Below are 21,422 nucleotides of genomic sequence, written 5' to 3' on the forward strand. Positions count from 1 at the left end.
ACTATAGTAAGAGACAAAGAAGGACACTACATAATGATAAAGGGGACAATCCAACAACAGGATATAACCCTAGTAAACATTTAAACACCCAACATAGCAGCACCTATATAGGTGAAGCAAATCTTAAGGGACAAAAACTGAGAGATCAACAGAATATAGTCATAGCAGGGGAAGTCACACTCCATTGACTTCGATACATAGATCTTCCAAACAGAAAAGCAACAAGGACACATCAGCCTTAAATGACATCCTAGAGCAAATGGGTTTAATTGATATCTTCAGAGCATCTCACCCCAAAACAGCAGAATATACATACTTTTCAAGTGCACGTAAAATGTTTTCTAGCAGAGACCACATGTTAAGACACAAAACAAGTCTCAGTAAATGTAAGAACACTGAAATCATATAAAGCATTTTCTCTAACCATAATGGTATGAACTAGAAATCAATCACAAGAACACTGAAAAATACACAAAGATGTAGAGGCTAATAACGTTATTAAACAATGAATGGGTCAACAATGAGATCAAGGAAGAAATCAAAAGATACCCTGAGACAAATGAAAATAAGAATACAACAATCCAAAATCTGTAGGACACAGAGAAAGCAATCCTAAGAGGAAAATTCATAGTATTACAACATATCTCAAAAAATCAGAAAAAGCTCAAATAAACAATCTAACTTTACGCTTAAAGGAACATGAAAAATAAAAACAAAAAAGCTCAAAGTAAGTAAAAGGAAGAAATAATAATGCAGATCAGAGCAGAAATAAACAAAATAGAGTCTAAAAAAATTATACAAAACATCAATGAATCCAGGAGCTGGTTCTTTGCAAAGATGAACAAGACTGACAAACCTTTAACCACACTCATCAAGAAAAAAAGAGAGAGGATTCAAATAAATAAAATCAGAAATGAAAGAGAAGGAATAACAACTGACACCAAAGAAAATACAAAGAATATTAAGAAAATATTATGAACAACTATATGCCACAGACTGGACAACCAGTCCAGTTCAGGTTTTCCTATTCAGGCACTGATTCCTAAAAGGTTTCAGCTTGCTCCACCAGTAAGTTGTGATTCTCTGTTATTTGCCTACCAGTCCTTCCAGGATAAGGGCACAGGGCCATGATTTGCTCTAATACCTCATTTCTCTGATGGATCTATGAAGCGTTGTTGCTTCCTCAATTTGTTAAGCTTTTGTTGTAAAGACTTAGTGGTGACTTCGTAACTACTCACATATCAGATCAGAAACCACAATACTTAAGTGTCTTTTTGTATTTAAAATTGGCTTTTGAATATTTTTATATATTCATATATATCTGAATATACATGAATTGTAAATATTGTCTCCCATTCAGGAGCCTTGCTATTTTGTTCTTCTTAACAGAGTCTAAAAGAAAAGATTTGTAAATTTGATGAAGTACAATTTATCATTTTTTAACCTCATTCTTATTTGTCATGTTTAAGCAATTTTTGCCTACCACAGGGTCAAAAAGATTGTCTCCTACATTTTATTCTAAAAGCTTTAGAATTTTAGCTGTTATATTTAAGTCTTTGATCCAGGTCCAGTTAATTTTTATGTATGTAGAAAGTTAAGGTTTATTTTACTTACATGGATATCCAATCCAGTTCATACAACACCTTTGTCAAAAGATTTTCTTTACCCATTGAATTGCCTTGACAGATTGCCAAAAAAAATCAGTTGACCATATACACATTATTTTATAAGTGGATTCTCTATACAGTCCCAGTAAGGTATATACTCATGCTTTGGCCAATACCACATCATCTTCATTATTGTAGCTTTATAAAATTTTTTTAAATAAAAAAAAATTAATCTATGTGTTCTACCCTTTTTTTTAAAGGCTTTGTCTTTTGCATTTCCATATAAATTGTAGTATAGATTATCAACTTCTACAAAAAGATGGGTGAGTTTGGGTTGGGATTGTGTTGAATAAATATATAGTTATGCAGAGCTGACATCTTACTAATACTGTGTCTTTCACTCCCTGAAAGTGAGTATGTCTTCACTCATTACAATCTTCCTTCATTTGCTGAGCTATGTCAGTTTTTATTGTACAGGTCTTGCACATATTTTGCTAAGTGTATGAATATATTTCACATTTTTGAAACAACGTTTATGGAACCGTACTTTTTATTTTATTTTCCATATTTTATTGCTTACATTAGAAATCCAATTGATTTCTGTATACTGCCCTTGTATCTAGTGACTTCAATGGACTAATTAGTTTTAGTAACCTTTTCAGAGGAGACTGCTTAGGATTCTCTAGTCCTGTGGTTGAGTTGAATTTTATTAAAGATAGGTTTGCACCTTTTTTTCCAATCATCATGTGCTTCTTCATACTGCCTTACAACAATGGCTATAGCATGTACTGCAATGTTAAATGGAAGAGATAAGAGTAACATCTTTGACTCGCTCCAGGTATAGGGGGGAAACTTTGAGTCTTTCACCAGTAATTATGATGATAGTTGTAGATATTTCAGAGGTGTACTTTATTAGAGTTAGGAGGTTCCCTTCTATTCATAAAGCACTGACATTATAAATGAATTGGTGCTAAATTTTCTTAAATGTTTTTTCTTCATATATTCTATTATGTTGCATAACAATGAATGACTTTCTTTTTATAAATGTAAAAATGTGTTTATTCACAATCCTTGAGAAGTTTCATATCTTAAAACAACCCTGTATTCTTGGAATAAGCCCCACTTAATCAAGACATTAAACTATTTATATATTGTTCATGGGGGATATTGATGGGATTTTCTTCTCTTTTAACTTTTCATCTTGTTTTGACTTCAGGCCAAGAGCCATTTTATGAAATGAGTTGCAAAATGCCTCCCATCCCCCTCTTCATTCCAGTCCTCTTTTGGCTTTGTCCACGGGTCCTTTATACACGTTCCTTGATGACTCCTCTCCTTCTTTCTTTCATTATCCCTTTCCTCCCTCCACTCTGTTTACTGTCAGTGTGTTCATTATTTCAGTGTCTCCGGTTGCATTTTGATTGCTTGTTTTGTTGATTGGGTTCCACTTAAAGGTGAGATCATATGGTATTTATCCTTCACTGCCTGGTTTATTTCACTTAGCATAATGCTCACCATTTCCATCCATGCTGTTACAAAGGGTAGGAGTTCTCTCTTTCTTTCTGCTGCATAGTATTCCATTGTAATGTACCACAGTTTGTTTTTTTAATATCTGTATTGATTACACTATTACTGTTTTCCCAGTTTTCCCCTTCTATCCCCTCTCCGTCCTGCCCCCAACCCTCTAGCATTCCACTCCCCTTAGTTCACATCCATGGGTTGTACATATAAGTTCTTTGAGTCCTCTGTTTCCCATACCATTTTTCATCTCTTCCCATCTACCTTATGCCTACTAACCAGGCTTCTTCTTCCCTGTACCTTTCCCTGCTATTCCTCCCTTCCCCCTCCCCACTGAAATCCCTACCTGTGATTCCCATTTCTCTGATTCTGTTCCTGTTCTAGTTATTTGCTTAATGTTTGTTTTTTTTTTTAAGTTCACTTGTTGATAGTTGTGAGTTTGTTGTCATTTTACTATTCATATTTTTTATCTTCTTTTTCTTAGGTAAGTCCCTTTAACATTTCATATAATAAGAGCTTGGTGATGATGACCTCCTTTAACTTGACCTTATCTGGGAAGCACTTTATCTGTCCTTCCATTCTAAATGAAAGCTTTGCTGGATAGAGTAATCTTGGATGTAGGTCCTTGCCTTTCATGACTTGGAATACTTCTTTCCAGCTCTTTCTTGACTGCAAGGTTTCTTTTGAGAAATCAGCTGATAGTCTTATGGTCTTTGTAGGTAACTCTTTCCTTTTCTCTTGCTGCTTTTAAGATTCTCTTTTTGTCTTTAACCTTGGATAACTTAATGATGATGTGCCTTGGTGTGTTCCTTTTTGGATCCAACTTCTTTGGGACTCTCTGAGTTTCCTGGACTTCCAGAAAGTTTATTTCCTTCGCTAGAGTGGAGAAATTTTCCTTCATTATTTCTTCAAATAAGTTTTCAATTTCTTGGTCTTCCTCTTCTTCTTCTGGCACCCCTATAATTCGGAGATTGAAACATTTCAGGTTGTCCCAGAAGTTTAAAAGAGTCTCTTCACTTTTTCAAATTCTTGTTCCTTCATTTTGTTCTGGATGAATGTTTATTTTTTTCCTTTTTTTTCTAAATCATTGCTTTGAGTCCTGGTTTCCTTCCTGTAACTGCTAGTTTCCTGAACATTCTACTTTATTTCACTTTGGGTATCCTTTATTTGTTTTATCATTTTTTGACCAAGCTCAATCAGATCTGCTTTAAATTGTCCATCATATAGTCTGGCAATCTCCTCCTTGCTTAGCTCTCTTTCTGAGGCTTCACTCTGTTCTTTCATTTGGGCCATATTCCTTTGTCTTGGCCTGTACCACAGTTTTTTGATCCACTCATGTACTGATGGGCACTTAGGTTGCTTCCAGCACTTGGCTATTGTAAATTGTGCTGCTATGAACAGTGGGGTGCATAGGTTTCTTTGAATTGGTTTTTCAAGATTCTTAGGGTATAATCCCAGCAATGGAATTGCTGGGTCAAATGGCAGTTTCATTTTTAATTTTTTGAGAAAATTCCACACTGTTTCCCACAGTGGCTGCACTAGTCTGCATCCCCAGCAACAGTGCACTAGGGTTCCCTTTCCCCCACAACTCTGCCAATACTTGTTGTTTGTTAACTTGTTTATGATGATGGCCAGTCTTTCAACATGTGTGCTTCACTTTGTTGTTAACACCTCCTCTATCATCTTTCATCTTTGTATTGGTTTAACCTTTCTTGCACATTTTTATATTTTCTACAAGTAACAAATTTCATTTTAAAACACTGTTATACAGTGGGCATAACCTGTCAACACAAGTCTTTTTCTCATTATATTATCAAACAAGGTCTATTCCACTGCCAATAGTCTATATACTTCAGATGTCCTTATCTGTTTTTGTTACTGCTTATTGTTAACTATATTTCTTCAACTCCTTCAGTACTTTTTGTGGTCACTAATTCTAAGTGTGAAGCTGATGCATACACTAAAAAATGCGAAAAGACAATATCTGAAGATAAACATTATCTTCAGAACCTTTGCTCTGTTTCCAAAAATAGCCACAAATTAGAAGACTTAAAAGCTGCCATCATCTACAAAATAGGTATTTTTTAATTTTTCTAAAGACAAGGTCTTTATCTTTTCCCCCACATATTATACACATATATAGAAAACAAAAAGTTTCTGACAAGTTTCTACTCACAGCTGCCTTGCCGCAGTCACACTCTTCACCCACTTCCAACCTCCCGTTGCCACACACATAGTTTACTTGTTTGTAAACTGGAGTAACATGAAGGATGTTATGAAGACAATCAAAGCCAGAATTTGAGGCGAGGTATTTAAAATCATCCAAGCTACAGGTGCTAAAATCCTTTATACCCCAAGAGTGCCTAAATTATTAAAAACATGGGTATGGTAAAAATTATTGCTGTATATCTCCACATTTACCCTAATGTATGGCGTTTTCGAGAGAGATTTAGAGTATTATTCTTCACAGAAAACAGAAGGCACATTTAAAAAATATTCATTGCATTGCTAATATGTTTAACACACTTTTTAAATTTCAGCAGAAAACTAATGGGAATGAAAATACAGGAACCGTGTTATTCTTTGTTACTTCCCCAGTGTCAACAACTGAATTAAAAAATTTTGGCTTCAGTATTTAATGTACTCTTAATCTATTTAATATTATTTTTATATTTTCTGTAACTGCCAGAATGAATACATTTAATGATATATTTATTAACAGTATTTATTATCACTATTTTAATAGTAACTTTAATAGCATGTTTTTTAGCTTTTCTGCTTCTCATAATTAAACATTTCTCAAATAAAAATTGGTTGGTTGAGCTCTTTGGGAGGGGCAGTAGGAGGACCTGTCCTGACAGAATAAAAGCTGTTAGCATTTTTGTAACACCTTGGCATCCAACTAAAACACTAGAAATAATATGATTTAAGAGACTAAAGATTGTGCCATAGACCAGGGGTTGAGGAACTTTTTTCTGTAAAGGGCCAAGTAGTAAACGGCATCAGCTTATGTACTATATATGCCATTAGAACTAATAAATCAGCTACAGTAGTACTAAAGAAGCCATAAGCAATATGGAAACCAATAAGCCTGGAAGTATTTCGGTAAGATTTTACTGACAAACCATGCAGCCAAATTTGGCCCCTGGACTATTGTTGGCTGGCTGTTGCCTTGTACTACAACCTACTCCCTATCATTTCTCACAGAGTCTAATTCAAGTTCTGACAGGATCCCCAGAGAAGACCAAATTGGAAAAACCTTGAGTTTTCCTATATGCATATTAACAAAGCATAAAAGCAAGCAAATAAAATTCAAAATGATTAGCCAGTAGTTGAATTGACTGGTAAAGAAAAAAAAATCAATGTTTTTCACAGAAAGGTAGGAGAATCCAAGCTTTCTATTGTATAACAACACTATTCAATGTGATGATGACGATAATGACAATGATAGACATAAAATAAATAAGAAAATGTAATCCATTGCCAATATAAAAGCAATCAATAGAAATCAACAATGAGATGGCCCAAGTATTACATATGGCATGCAAATACTTAAAATAAACTGATATTATATATTCAAATAATTAAAGAAAACTGCTTAGTTAATTAGAGAAATTACAATCTTATAAGTAAACACTCAAAGTATAGTATATATTCAATTTACATAAAATTATAGAGCAAGGTAAGCTTATTGTAGTCATAGAAATCAGATTAGTTGATGCCTGGGGCAAGGGTGGTGGGTAGAAGGAATACCAAGGGTCACAAAGGACCTTTCTGTGGAGACAAACACTGTATACCCTGATGACACTGTGGTTCAAAGATTTATATATATTTGTCAAAACTCATAAACTTCTCCACTTGAAGTATGTCAATTTTATTGTGGACAAGTTATACATCAATAAACCTGGTTGTTTAGAAAGTATAAACACTCAAAAATATGGTGAGAATATTTTTCTGAGAAACTATCATAAAGAAGAAATACATTTATTTATCTACTTTTCATTAAAAAAAAAAAAAAAGGCCCTGGATGGTGTAGCTCAGAGGATTGAGCACAGGCCTGCAAACCAAAGCATGGCCAGTTTGATTCCCAGTCAGGGCACATGCCTGGGTTGCAGGCCAGGTCCCCAGTATGGGGTGCACTAGAAGCAACCACACATTGATGTTTCACTCCCTCTCTTTCTCCTTCCCTTCCCCATCTCTCTAAAATAAATAAATAAAATCTTAAAAAAAAATAGATATCATAGATTCAGAATCAAAGTATAAAATTAAATAATGAGAAAATATCCTGAGCTGATTAGATCCTTATTTGCAAAAGATTTACTGAGCACTCTTCTAGGCTACATTATTTAGTAAAAAGTACACCAAGTGCCTCCTAGGAGCAAAAAGAAAGAATACCAGGATAGAAATATGTAAAATTACTCAGATAGTTACTGGAATGATGAAGAACAAAAATAAAGCACTATATTGTAAAAGTAAATAAAAGATCATATTTTAGAAGAGAGGATATTTATTTTTTTAATCTGTAGCTAACATTATACTTATGATGAAAAAGCGAATGCTTTCCCCTTAAGATTGAAAAAGCAATAATATCCACTTTTGCCACATCAATTCACATTGAGCTGAAGTTATTTTGAGTGTAATTAAGCAAGAAAAAAATTAAACACAAAGAGATGAAAAGGAAAAATAAAACAGTTCTTATTCATGAATGACAGGATCTTGTTTATAAAAAATGTTACAAAATGAACAAATAAAAATCTCCTGGGAACTTCTAAAGTGTTTAACAAGTTTACAGCCCTCAAAGTCAATGTACAAAAATCAATTATATTTCTATGTACTAGCAATGAATAATTTGAAGATGATCTTAAGCCCTGACTGGTGTGGCTCAGTGGATTGGACATCATCCTGCAAATCAAAAGGCCTCTGGTTCAGTTCCAGAGACTGGCTCAGGATACATGCCTGGGTTGCAGACCAGGTCCCCAGTTGCAGGTGTGCAAGAGGCAACCAGTAAATGTGTTTCTCTCACATATCGATGTCCCTCTCCCTCTCTTTCTTCCTCTTTTTCTCCCCTCCCTAAAACTTAGTAAATACAAACTTTGAAAATGACATAAAGTAAACAATTCCATTCATCATACCAAAAATAATAGTTAAAAGATAAATTTAATAATGCTCAAAGATAAACTTAAGAATACTTAAAGATAAATTTAAACTGTAAAACACAATTATATTGCTAAGAAAATTTTTAAATGATCTACCTAAATGAAGATATAAATCATATTCAAGGATCAAAATACTTAATATTATTAAAATGACAAGTCTCCCAAAATTGAACTATGCAATTAAACTATGCAATACTTTTCAAAGTCTCCGAAGTTTTTGTAAAAATTAGGAAATTGATAAAATATCCATAAAATTGCAAAGGACCTAGAATAGGTGAAAAAACTTGGGTGCCTACACTATCCAATTTCAAAATTCAATGTAAAGCTACAGTAATAAAGGCAGTGTGCTCTTCCATAAGGGCAGACATACAGGTTAAAAATATAAAATACAGATTCCAATAAAAAATCTGCACATATGTAGCCAATTCATTTTTGAAAAAAATTGCCAAGGCAACTGAGGGAATGGATAGTCATTTTAACAAGTAGAAATGGAATAATGGGAAATCCATATGGCAATAATAAAAATAAACTGAAATGTGTATACCATAATTAACTCAAAGCATATCATAAACATAACTGTAAGAGCTATAAAACCATGATGCAGAAAGGAAAAAAGGATAAAGTGTACCTCGTCAAAATTAAAAGCATTTTTAAAAAAAATTCATTCAAAGGAGGAAATCATGTATCTGATAGCAAGAATGAATAAACAATTCTTACAACTCAATAAGAGCATGAAAATCTTTTTTTTTAATTAAAAAGATAGTTTTGAATAGGTTCTTCACCAAAGATGACATACAGAGCTATTAAGCATGAAAATATGTTCAACATCATTAGCTCCTAGGGAAATGTAGTTGAAAACCAATAAAAGATAGTACTACATACATAGTAAAATGATTCAAATTAAACTCTGAACATACCAAGTCTTGGTGGTGATGTCAAACACCTGGACTGGCTACAAAAATGGAAATGTACGGACCCTTGTTTATAAATGATACTAAAATTAAAAACTTTTTCCTTTCTTCAACAGTCTGTCTGTCTCTAATGGGTCATGGTGTTCTTTATTTGCAATTTAATGTCTTTTTAAATAAAAATTTTGATTAACATGAATTGTACTGTTCATCCTGATATTGAACAATGCCAGTTTACTGCAAATATCAGAGCATTTAACTTCATGCAGAATCACTAAAATTACACAATTCATCTCGCTGGTCCATAAAGGAAGCTTTCAAGCAGGTCAGAAAAAAGACACAAGCCGGACTCTGGAAGGTAGGAGGGAGAGAGTTTCCCCAGACACGGAGTGCTGGGGAAGTGCTGAGACTATTTTGGTGTGTGTTTCCATCTGCACTTGAAAAGAATGTGTATTCTGTAGTCGTTAGATATAGTGTTCTATAATTGTCAATTACTTTAGTATGATTAATAGAAATGCAAAAGTTCCTAACCAAAAAATTTCTTAAAAAGGAATTATGGGTGTTTCGTGAAGTTATCTTACATTGCTTCTGGTGACATTGTACAAACATCTCCTGAACAGTGGCAGGTGTCAGGGTTGTCAAAACTCAGTCCCATATTAAGGCCAAGCATCTGCACAATGCTGACAGTATAGAACTCCAAAGATGAACCTTCCGGATACTAAATGTAAGAAAAATAAAGGGAAAAGAGTCAGCTAAGAATCCTATTCAGTTATTTTTTTAAAAAGCAATACTTACTATAATCAAAAATTAGTATATGAAATTCATTTTTAAAATATATTAACACATCCAAGGTACCTTGTCAATGCAGTTGGAGTGGTTATGTAAGCATCTGGGTGATAGATTTATTAAACACAAACAAATATAAAAGTCTCATTTCAAAACACTATTACTTAATGACAACAGTAGCTATCTTAGAGCATTAAACACCACATTGTGTTGCCTCTTTGAATTTTTTTAAACAAAATGCCTCTAATCTTTAATAACCAATTCTATATTTTCTTTGTGGAAAGCAGTCTCTGAATGGGTTTCAATGATTTCTGCCTTCTGCTATTTGTGTTCTTGAGTGCCAGCTGCATTTATGCACATACTTCTAGTTCACTGAATACAGTAGAGTGATGGGTCATCTTTTCCAAGACAGGTTAGAAAAAGACTGATTTCTTGTGTTCTATGAATCACTGTCCTCACTCTGGGGGAATCTAGCCAGCTACCACATCATGAAGTAGGCCTATGGAGAGGTCCACATGAGGTCTTCCAATAGTTACATGACTAAGCTTGAGAGCAAACTCTCTCTGGGTTGAACCCTGATGAAACTACAGCTCTACCTGACACCTTGATTTTGCCCAATAAGGTGCTCCTAGAATTTTAACCCATAGGACTGCATTTTTACATCTGCTAAGCTTTGGTATAATCAGCTAGATAGCAATAGACAACTCTACACCCTCATTAGGTATTGTTGTTCTCCTTCGTAACATTCCCAGTTTCTTTGCATATATGTTTATAGCAGCTTTACTCATAATTGCCAAAACTTGAAGGCAACTATGATGTGTATCCAAACACTAGGTGAATGAAGACATAAACTGTGGCACATTTCAGACAATGGAATATTATTCAGCACTAAAAAGAAATGAACTATAAAGTAATAAAAAGAAATGAAAGAACCTTAAATGCATACTACTAAATGAAAGAACCCAATCTGAAAAGGCTACATACTATATAATTTCAGCTATATATAAAAATTCTGAAAAACACAAAATTGTGGAGACAATGAGACAATCCATAATGGTTGCTGGTAAGGAGGGGAAAATTAATAAGCAGAGCCCAGAGGATTTGGGGGGGACCGTGAAAATGTTCTGTATGATACCATAATGATACCATAATGTGTATATACGTGTATGTATATAAACAGCATGGATGAATGAATCTTGAGGGCATTATAATAGGTGAAATAAGTCAGACAGAGAAAGACAAAAGCTATATAATCTCATTTATATATGGAATCAACCAAACCCATAGAAGCGAAGAACAGCTGGATGGTTGCCAAGGGTGGTTTTTGTGGGGTGGCAATGAGTCAAAGGTACAAACTTCTAGTTTCTAGAGAATCGATATACAGCATAGTGACTAGAATTAATGATACTGTATTGTATATTTGAAAGTTCCTAACAGAACAGACTTAAAGGTTCTCACCACACACACATACAGAAATACTAACAATGTGAGATGATGGATGCGTTAACCTTATTGTGGCAATCGTTTCGCCATATATACACATAAATCATTACACTGTAAACCTTAAAGTCACATAATGTTATAACAAGTATACACCAGAAGTGAGTTTAATCTTTTCAATCTGTCGATGGCAATTTGTTTCATTTTAGTTGCTACTAAAAGTCAACCAACTGCACAAGTGGGTCAGTATGAAAATCACTCCTTTTTCTGAGTGATTTCTGAAGCACTCTCACGTTAGTTCCCTTTCCAACTTTTTATATAACTTGTTGTAAATGGACTATAACTCTATAGTAAGAGCTCATTCTCACTTTCCTCAGAAGTCAGTAGATTATGAATATTTGGTAGCTGTTTTTTCCCTACAAGTCTTCTCCCAAATATAAATACTTAAGTGCAATAATAAAATAAAATAAAGTAGAAGACAGCCCTGGCTGGTGTAGCTCAGTGGATTGAGCGTGGGCCTGTGAACCAAAGGATCGTGTTCGATTCCCAGTCAGGGCACATGCCTGGGTTGCAGGCCAGTTCCCAGCAGGGGACACTCGAGAGGCAACCATACATTGATATTTCTCTCCCTCTCTCCTTCCCTTCCCCCTCTAAAAATAAATAAATAAAATCTAAAATAAAAATAATAAAGTAGAAAACAAATATTGATGAAAGCATGCCACCGTTCAAAACAAATTTTGACTTACAAAGGTCAAATACATTTTAAAAAACAGTATTACATTATGATCAGTTCAATTTTTAAATGTTCTATTTTTTAAAGATTTTATTTATTTATTTATTTTTAAACAGAGCGAAGGGAGGAAGAAAGGGAGAGAAACACCCATATGTGACAGACATGTTGATTTGCTGCCTCTCCCACACCCCTAGCCTGGGACACAGCCCACACCCCAGGCATGTGCCCTGACTGGGAATCGAACCAGAGACCTCTCGGTTTGCAGGCCAGCACTCAATCCCACTAAGCTACACCAGCCAAGGCTAAATGTTCTACTTTTTAAAAGCAATTATATAGTTTAATTTTATGCTTCAAAACTAGTAACTTAAAATACTATTAAAGAATGAGTAAACTATGTAATACATTTATTTATTCTTTAAAATATTTAGGAAATTTTGAAACATGAAAGTAATGAGAGCAAACTGGGTAATAATTACATACCAGAGCAACTCCTGCGACATGGTCCTTATTACATACTTTTTCAGGAAGTATAGCTCCTATAAAACTCAATTGTTTCTTGAAGCTAAAAAAATAAGAATTTCCTCATGATTCCATTTAAGGCGGTATTATTGATAAATTTTCATAGCAACAAACATTAGGGAACAATTACTATGTCCTAAGCACCATGCTACTCTGAATTAAGCTTATTTAAACATATTTTTCTCATACCTACAATGTTAAGAATATTTCAGTATATACTTGTACTTTCTTATTTGCTAAACACTCAGAAGTATAATAAGGATAAAGCCTAACAGGTATGCCAAGTGCATTTGCACTAATAGTTATAGTTTTTATTCTGGTTCCCTCTACATTTACATCCCTGAAAATTAAATTTTCTGTGACCTTCTTATTCATTTATTCTCTAAAAATGAATAGATCTTTCTGCGCATAAGATTCCAGATGATGAAACAATTCAATATATTATTAGAAAATAAAAACAAAAATTAATGAGATGAAAAACAAGATGTAGAGATAATATAACAGGTAGTAAAGTTTATAAGCTGAAAAACATCAAATTTTATCACAATTAATCTCTTTTATTTATTTCAATGCTTCTATGTAACTTCACTTTTATCAGGTTATTTTATGTCAGTTGATAGAAGTTCTTAAAGTCTCACTTTGCATTACATCATTGAGAACAAGAACTGTAACTTACATTTCCCCCCATCCCAATCATGTCTACTGAATATAAGGAATATAGTATGTATTAAATAAGTTCTTCTTTTTTCATAATTAACATGTGAAATCATTTTCCATTCTTTCTTTAACTCTATACAAATACAGAATACTATACTCACGCAAGTAAGTATGCAACATGATGAGTCTGAAAGACATGTTTGGTTTTCCAATCTAAAAATCTGAATAATATGTGATTAGGATTTCCAACAGTAGAAATTCTGTTTTTATTTGACCAGATTTCTATGGCAGATATTATAACAGTCAGTTTTAACTGAGAGAGCATCTAAAAAGAGAAGGTAAATGAAAAATTTTAATAAATTTGATTATATTAAACCTTTATAAAAGTACAATTAAGACATTTAGTTGCCTTGTCCTGGTGAATACCTAAGGCCCCAGCCCCTTAAAACTTAACAGGTGCCCTGAACAAAGAAATAGGGCCAAAATGAAAAGAACATAGTAAAACTTCAGAGAGAGAGCTAAGTGATGAGGAAATAGCCAACCTATCTGATGGAGAATTTAAAGCCCTGGTAATCAAAATGCTCATAGAACTATCTAAACTTGGCCTAAAAATGAAAGAACAAATGAAAGATACCCAAAATGAAATAAAGCAAAATATTCGAGAAACCAACAGTGACAGAAAAAAAACTGGGACTCAAATAACAAATTTAGAACAAAAGGAAGAAATAAACATCCAACCAGAGCAGAATGAAGAAATAAGAATTAAAAAAAATGAAGAGAGGCTTAGGAACCTCTGAGACGACTTGAAACATTTCAATATCTGAATTATAGGGGTGCCAGAAGGAGAAGAGGAAGATCAAGAAATTGAAAAATTATTTGAACAAATAATGAAGGAAAAAATTCCCCAATCTGCTGAAGAAAATAGACTTCCAGGAAGTCCAGGAAGCCCAGAGAGACCCAAAGAAGTTAGATCCAAAGAGGAACACACCAAGGCACATCATCATTAAGTTATCCAAGATTAAAGACAAAAAGAGAATCTTAAAAGCAGCAAGAGGAAAAAAGAGTGTTACCTACAAAGAAGTGCCCATAAGACTATCAACTGATTTCTCAAAAGAAACCTTGCAGGCAAGAAGGGGCTGGAAAGAAGTATTCCAAGTCATGAAAGGCAAGGACCTACATCCAAGATTACTCTATCCAGCAAAGGTTTCATTTAGAATGGAAGGGCAGATAAAGTGCCTCCCAGATAAGGTCAGGTTAAAGGAGGTCATCATCACCGAGCCCTTATTATATGAAATGTTAAAGGGACTTATCTAAGAAAAAGAAGATCAAAAATATGAACAGTAAAATGACAACAAACTCACAACTCTCAACAAATAAACAAAAAAAAAGAAAGAAAAACAACAAAAGCTAAGGAAACGACTAGAACAGGAACAGAATCAGAGAAATGGACATCACATGGAGGGATTTCAGTGAGGAGGGGGAAGGGAGGAATGAAGGAAAAAGGTACAGGGAAGAAGAAGCATAATTGGTAGGCATTAAATAGAAGGGAGGGGTCAAAATGGTATGGAAAACAGAGACCTCAAAGAACTTATATGTATAACCCACAGACATGAAATAAAGGGGGGGCTGCAGGGCAGAGAGGGGATAGAGCAGGAAAATGAAAAAACTGTAATAGCATAATCAATAAAAGATACTTTAAAAAAGACATTTAATTTGGTAGTTTGATCATGGAAACTCTTCAACGGCATAACCAAATACTATGTACATCAAAACATATTACATATACTTTTACAAAGTGTATAAACAAAAGGGGATTTAAGCACTTACAGTGTTAACAAATCCAATTATCTGAATAACCTTCTGTGTTACAACCTTTACATCAGAGCCCATGTAATCAAACTGAAAAAGATCAATTATTTTTAAAAACTAGTGAATGCCATTAATATATCACATACCCTTTATACATACAATGGACTATGTTCTAAATTAGTGATCGAACTACATTCTAATTGTAATCCAAGAAAGGAATAATGATATATAAATGATTTCTAAAAATAAATCATTTCATGTTACTATAATGTATATAATAAAAAAATTTAATAACATGGTTTTGGTTTTTGTCTTCTTTGGTGATATTGTTATTCTTTGAAAACTTTAGTGATATTTCTATAGTTATACATTTTTATTAAATTTATTGGGATAACATTGGTTAATAAAATTACATATGCTTCAAGTATACAATTCTACAAAGCACCTGACTAGCTCAGTCAGCAAAGCATGAGTCTCCTAAATACATGACTTGAAGCAATGTTTAATGCACTTAACTTGTGTCATTAATTATTATTTATGAAAACAGAATCATAACTTTTTAAATGGGGTATTTTATAAATAAGTGAGACTATATCAAACGAAAAAGCTTCTGCACAGAAAAGAAACCACCAGCAAAACAAAACAATACCAACTGAATGGGAGAAGGTAGTTGCAATCAACAGTTCTGACAAAAAGTTAATATCCAAAATGTATAAAGAACTCATACAACTCGAAGCCAAACAAAAAGACAATCCAATTAAATATAGGCAGAAAACCTGAACAGACACTTCTCCCAAGAAAACATTCAAATGGCCAACAGATAAATGAAGATTCTGTCCACCATGGTGGAAAGAAGAAGAAGGGGCTAGTCAAAGAACATGTAGGAATAACCCATGGACATGGACAACAGTGTGGGGACTGACTGTGGGAGCAGGGGGATGGGCTGGGCAAGGGAGGCAAAGGGGGGCAAACTGGGAGAACTGTAGTAGAATAACAATAAAAAATATTTTTAAATAAATGAAAAGATTCTCAACTTCACTAGTTATTAGGGAACTGAAAAACGAAACTAAGAGATACCACTTCATACCTGTTAGAATGGCTATCATTAACAAGACAAGTAAGAATTAGTGTTGGAGAGGTTGGAGAGAAAGAGGAACCCTCATTTACTTCTGGTGAGAATGTAAACTGGTGCAGCCACTATGGGGGTTCCTCAACAATTTAAGACTATGTGGGATATAAAACAGAAAGCGACAAATGAACAAACAGGAAAACAAACAAAAACTCAGGGACACAGACAACAGTATGGTGGTTACCAGAAGGAAGGAAGGTGGGGAGGGTAATAAAGAGTAAACAGGGTCAAATATATGAAGACGAAAGATGATTTGACTTCGGGTGGGGTTAAACAATGCCATGCACAGACCAAGTATCATAGACATGTGCTCTTGAAGCCTATGTAATCTCACTGACCAACATCACCCCAATAAATTTAATAAAAAGAAAAAAGAAAGAACAGAATTACCATATGACCCAGTAACCCCTCTTCTGGGTATCTACCTGAAAATTGTAAATACATTTATAACGATATATATAACTCTATATTCATTGCAGCACTATTATTCATGGTGGCCAAGACATGAAAATAACTGAAGTGTCTTCAGTAGATGATTGGATAAAGATGTGGTACATCTATACCCAGCCATACCAAAGATAAAATACTGTCATTTGTCTTGCTTTTAATCTTTATCTTTGGTTTTATTTATTTCCTTACTTGTTGCATTTTTTCCATTGCCATTTATCTCCCTTATCACCCCCTCCCCCTGCAATCACCACATTGTTGTCCATTTGCATGAGTCTTTTTTCCTTTTTGCTCCATCCTTCTACCCATTAACCCCTCCCACAGCGGTCATCCTGCTTTCCGAGTCTGTCTCTATTTTGCGTATTAGTTCGGTTTGTTCATTAGATTCCACGTATGAGTGAAATCATCTGGTATTTGTCTTTCTCTGACTGGCTTATTTCACTTAGGATAATGTTCTCCAGGTCCATCCAACCACAAACAGTAAAGTTTTCTTCTTTTTTATGGCTGAGTAGTATTCCACCGTGTAAATGTCCCATAGTTGTGTTATCCACTCATCTACTGAAGGACACTTTGGCTGCTTACATCTCTTAGCTATTGTAAATAACACTGCAATGAACTTAGGAGTGCTTATGTTCTTTCAAATTAGTGTTTTGAGTTCCTTCAGATATGTTCCCAGAAGGGGAATCACTGGGTCAAAAGGCAGATGCATTTTGAATGTTTTGAGGTATCTCCACACCGCCCTCCCCAGTGGCTGCACCAGTCTGCATTCCCACCACAGCTCACAAGGGCTCCCCTTTCTCCACAACCCCGCCAGCACTTACTTTGTTTTCTAATTGCAGTATTTATTCCCTCTATGTCCACTACAATTACTTTTATGTTTGAGTAGAAATCTTTTATCTTAACCTTGGCTTTTAAATTTGTCCCATATTTATGAAACGAATGTTTAATGTGTAATGTTTTTCTTCCCCTTGATTGCCTTCTTCTTGTTTATTATGCTTAAAATTCTGATTAGCAACTTCTAAGTGCTTTGTAATTTTACAGAAATATGATTTTAGAGCATGTGTTGGCTTGGTACAGGGTCAACTTAGCCATAATAAAAACCTCTCCAACTCTTTTCTGAGCCAGAAGCTTCATTTTTTTTAATCCCTGACAACAGTTATGTCCACACTTCCCCACCTCATGTTTACTTCTTTGAGAGTCAACGGACTTCCTTCTGAGAAAAATATTTTTCTTTATTACCTATGCATTAAAATATTAATAGCCAAATTTTTGTGGATCTAAACCTGTTACTTTTTTGTTTTGCAAACCTTGTTCACTGTGGCTAATTTTCTTATGGATTTTGAGCTTACACATGGCTCATATTAATCCATGGGAATCCTGTTTGAAGTAGCATTCCTCCAGGGAGAAATACCACTTGCTTCCCTTATGTGCCCTCAGATCTTACCAACCTAGGACAAAGACAGCCTCATCTCTCGGAGTAATGGTGGGGGGAGGGGAGGAATGGGGACAACAGTAACTGAACAACAATCAAAAAAGAGAATCCCCTAACCACCTGTGTTGCATGAATTCAAATTTTAGACACTAGATCTGAAAAATAGTCGTGAATTCTCAGTATGAACATTTTGTTAGTTTGTTTTCCTGTCATTTCATTTACTTAAAACTGAGAACAAAAGAGGTTAAGTTGTTTTCTTCCTCTGCTTGAAAGGGGCAGCATATGTGTTTAGTAGCCGACTCTACCAATTAGGCTGAGGCAGCTAAATACTATTGCACATGAGGATGAGGGTTTGGGGAAATTCTAATCTATACTTTCATTAAGAATGTAGTCCTTTTGGAAAAAAGTAAAAATAACAGACAAGGTTTAGAAAATGAAAAGATGCTTCACTTTACAAAAGCAACTGGAGATTATACATACAAAATAAATTAACAAAAACTTGGCTTATTCACAATTTTAAGAACTTATTAACTGCTTAAAAAGCAAAATAAACATAAAAATTTGTTTAAAATTGGTATTACATCATTGAAATCAAGTTAGAGACAAGTGTTAAATAATTTTAAAGTAATAATGTATAAAGAAGGACCTACCAGATTTTTATCCACAACAATATACATTTCCAGGTATTGAGGGAATAACTTGAAAAATTCAACTCTCTGAAAAGCACACAACATGAACACTGAAAATTTTCTAAAAATGTATCTTTTATTGAAATTATATTCAAAGATAGATTGAGAGACATGTTGCTACCAATTATATAACAAGGCTATTTTCAAATACAAAATTTAGGTACTCTTAGAAAAATTCCAATACAAATGTACCTGGGTTAAAAAGAATTTTTACTGAGATCACAAGCTACATAAGAACCCAGGTTCTTTTGATTTCAGCAACAGCTGAAATTAGCAATATTAAGTTTATAGCATATAGCGTTTCTTTCCTTGGCCATGTGATAATTTTCATAGTAATCTTCCATATAGACAGATTTATTAGTTTACTGGAAAACTAATTTTGGCAAACTATAAAGTTTTTAAAATATTGCTAAAGCATGATCAAAGGTGTTCACTAGGGCTAGGGATGTTATTGATGGCAGTTTGCAGGTGTTTGTGGAAGAGAACTAACCACTTTGCTTTACATGTACTTTATGCAAGCCACAGATGTTATTCATTCCTGAACCTTCAGGAAACACAGACTTAACTTACAAAGTCAGATCACATAATATTTATACCATGTAAATCATCAGACAATTGAGGAAAAGGAATTAATTAATACCCAATGGAATAAATAATACCCAAAATTATTTTTTTGGTTTCTTTAATCCTATATTCACATATCTGTTTCCGATTTGTCAATCACTATGTGTTTGCTAAACTTTCATCTGATAACAAACATAACAAAGAACTTAATTTCATTTTCTATTTATCTTAAAATTCATGCAGGTACATCTTGAAAAAGTAAAATCCAATATTTGCAAGTCACCAAATTTTGCGCTGAAATTAATTTTATTTCACAAAATTATACTGAGTAGATTAAAACTAAAAAGTCAACACTTACTTCTGATTTTTTTCTGTCGTGGTACTCTGAATTGTTATAACTGTAAACATCATTGTCTCTTAAGAGAGGAAGGTTAATGTTATAACCTCTGTCTTCATAAATCATGTGCACGAATTCCGATATGGTCTCCACAGGTTCTATTCCATATGAGATGTTTTTGAACTGCAACGTTCCCCTAAATGTTGAAATAATCAAAACATCTAAAATGATTCTACCAACACTATAATCTAATATTCTAATGAGAAATGTTGGTCAGGGCTTTTTTCCCACTAAAAGTCACCTTAGTTTTTCTACTTTATCTCTTTATGTTTGATGTGCTTCCCAGAACTGGACCAGTAATACCACAGGATATGTATTATTTTGCATCATAAATGTTCCAAGAAGAATATTTTAAAGAAACCATGACGGTGGCGTGGAGCCACATGCTGGAACAGGTTAGGATCCCTCCCTGGGGGACAGGCTTCCTAAGCCAGTCTGGGGGACCTGTAGGCCCACTTCCCTTTGGTCTTAAGTTCTCTCCCTCTTTCTGAGACACCTCACTCTCCCCGACACTTCATGTCCTGAATACTTTGTGTGGGCTGAACTGAATACACTACCTGGCTAAAAATGATGAGAGCTGAGCCAAAGTGCCTATCAGACTGAGGCTTTCTACAACTGTTAACCATCCTAGGAAATTACGAGAACATAAAACATTGGGGAAAACTAAAATACAGAGAGACCAAGCCACACCCCCTACACTCAAGATTGCTCAAAGCCTCAAGCAACAGATCCTATCATTAAGTTCATCATCACCAAGCCCTTATTATATGAAATGCTAAAGGGACTTATCCTTATCTAAGAAAAAGAAGTTAAAAAAACATGAACAGTGAAAGGACAGCAAACTCACAGTTATTAACAACCACACCTAAAACAAAAGCAAACTAAGAGGACAGCTAGATCAGGAGCGGAACTATAGAAATGAAGATCACATGGAGGGTTAGCAACAGGGGAATAGGAGAAGGAGAAGGGGGGAGAAGGTACAGAAAATAAGTAGCATAGACAGTAGATAGAAAATAGACGGGGGGGGGCAAGAATAGTATGGGAAATACAGAATCTAAAGAACTTGAGACACATGGTCATAAACTAAAGGGGGTAATGCTGGGGATGGGGGGTAGGGTGGAGGGGAACGAAGGGGGGAATAGAACAACTGTAATGGCATAATCAATAAAAATAAATAAATAATTTAAAATAAAAACAGCCTCCAATCAGGAACAGAGGCTGTCAGCGTGACCATCTATTTTATCAGTAGTTCTGGCTCACTCCTTAGGGAATTAAAGTAACAAAGGTAACTAGAACCAGAAAAGATATGTGGAGGATCAACTCATACACTAGCAGGATCTACTACTGGCAAATGAGGTTTATTTCCATTAGTTACAACCTGAGTCCTGAACAAGTACTGAGTGACACAACAGAATTTGGAAAGCCTGCAATGTATCCATAGTAATTGCAATCCATCTGAAAAAAAATACAGGAAGAAAAACAAATGGATAACGTATTTTTAAAACAGACATCACATATATGTTACTTTCATGTATTATCACATTAGCTACCTTAGTACATGAATGGGAACTACCTACTGACGCTGTGCCAGGGAGAAATAAGAACTAGTTCAGATTATTCATTTTAGTGCATGG

At 34.4% G+C, this 21,422-nt stretch overlaps 1 protein-coding gene across 1 annotated transcript in view; it reads right to left on the minus strand.

Moving 5' to 3' along the window:
* LOC119065025 (disintegrin and metalloproteinase domain-containing protein 5-like) overlaps positions 1-21,422 on the minus strand; it is a 63,056-nt gene that overhangs the window by 34,305 nt on the left and 7,329 nt on the right. Inside the window, exons 5-12 of the mRNA XM_053660078.1 lie at positions 21,167-21,243; positions 19,750-19,924; positions 18,789-18,854; positions 15,149-15,220; positions 13,483-13,646; positions 12,626-12,707; positions 9,768-9,904; positions 5,299-5,485 (exon numbers count right to left, since the gene is read on the minus strand). Of these exons, the coding sequence (XP_053516053.1) occupies positions 5,299-5,485; positions 9,768-9,904; positions 12,626-12,707; positions 13,483-13,646; positions 15,149-15,220; positions 18,789-18,854; positions 19,750-19,924; positions 21,167-21,243 (960 nt within the window). The remainder of the gene's footprint in view (positions 1-5,298; positions 5,486-9,767; positions 9,905-12,625; positions 12,708-13,482; positions 13,647-15,148; positions 15,221-18,788; positions 18,855-19,749; positions 19,925-21,166; positions 21,244-21,422) is intronic.

Source organism: Artibeus jamaicensis, unplaced genomic scaffold (assembly GCF_021234435.1).
Source record: "Artibeus jamaicensis isolate MK-2021 breed Jamaican fruit bat unplaced genomic scaffold, CSHL_Jam_final scaffold_833, whole genome shotgun sequence".
Taxonomy (NCBI): Eukaryota; Metazoa; Chordata; class Mammalia; order Chiroptera; family Phyllostomidae; genus Artibeus; species Artibeus jamaicensis.